A 600-nucleotide genomic window follows, 5' to 3' on the forward strand; every position below is an offset into this window, starting at 1 on the left:
TTTTGCAAACAATTTCCGATATACAAACCAGGCAAACAAGAATGGAAGAAAATCAGAAACTCTTTGAAGAAAAAATAAACGCGGCATTGTTGAAACTGTCACTCACGACAGATAAAATGTATTCCATGCTGAAGGGCATGCAAGATTCTTCACTCGTTACAGGTTCTCACATGCATATCAATCCGAGCAGCAGTAGTACTGAGTCTATCAATTCATTTGTGCAAAAGTTTCAATTTCCATTAAATACGGTATCGGATGTATTAAGTTTCAACAAGGAAATTTCAACTAATAGAGAATATAGAACGTACTTGGTAAGTTTTTATTTTTGTAGTTCGTTGCACTTTTTAACCTTAGTGCATCAAGTAACAAAAAGATTTTCCAGTCTTTATCAAACACGCATTTTAAAATTATGAATATCTAGCATTTATTACTGATTATTTTTTAAAAAACAAACATCTTATTTTCAGATTGACACGTATAAGATGATTGGCGGGGTAGAAGGAAATGAAGAAGGAATGAACGTAGTAAAAAATTTACTCGCTATTTTTTTTTCGAAATACGTATTGACCCTTTTCTCTTGGACTGGTGTATCGAGAACTG

The 600-nt window shown here is 32.8% G+C and overlaps 1 protein-coding gene across 1 annotated transcript in view; it reads left to right on the forward strand.

Annotated features, from left to right (window-relative positions):
- The first annotated feature begins 6 nt into the window (after nucleotides 1–6).
- LOC105461146 overlaps nucleotides 7–600 on the forward strand; it is a 914-nt gene continuing 320 nt past the window's right edge. The window contains exons 1-2 of the mRNA XM_011707632.1: nucleotides 7–311; nucleotides 468–587. Coding sequence (XP_011705934.1) covers nucleotides 42–311; nucleotides 468–587 — 390 coding nt within the window. The 5' untranslated portion in view covers nucleotides 7–41. The remainder of the gene's footprint in view (nucleotides 312–467; nucleotides 588–600) is intronic.

Source organism: Wasmannia auropunctata, unplaced genomic scaffold (genome assembly GCF_000956235.1).
Source record: "Wasmannia auropunctata unplaced genomic scaffold, wasmannia.A_1.0 LD336101.1, whole genome shotgun sequence".
NCBI classification, from domain to species: domain Eukaryota; kingdom Metazoa; phylum Arthropoda; class Insecta; order Hymenoptera; family Formicidae; genus Wasmannia; species Wasmannia auropunctata.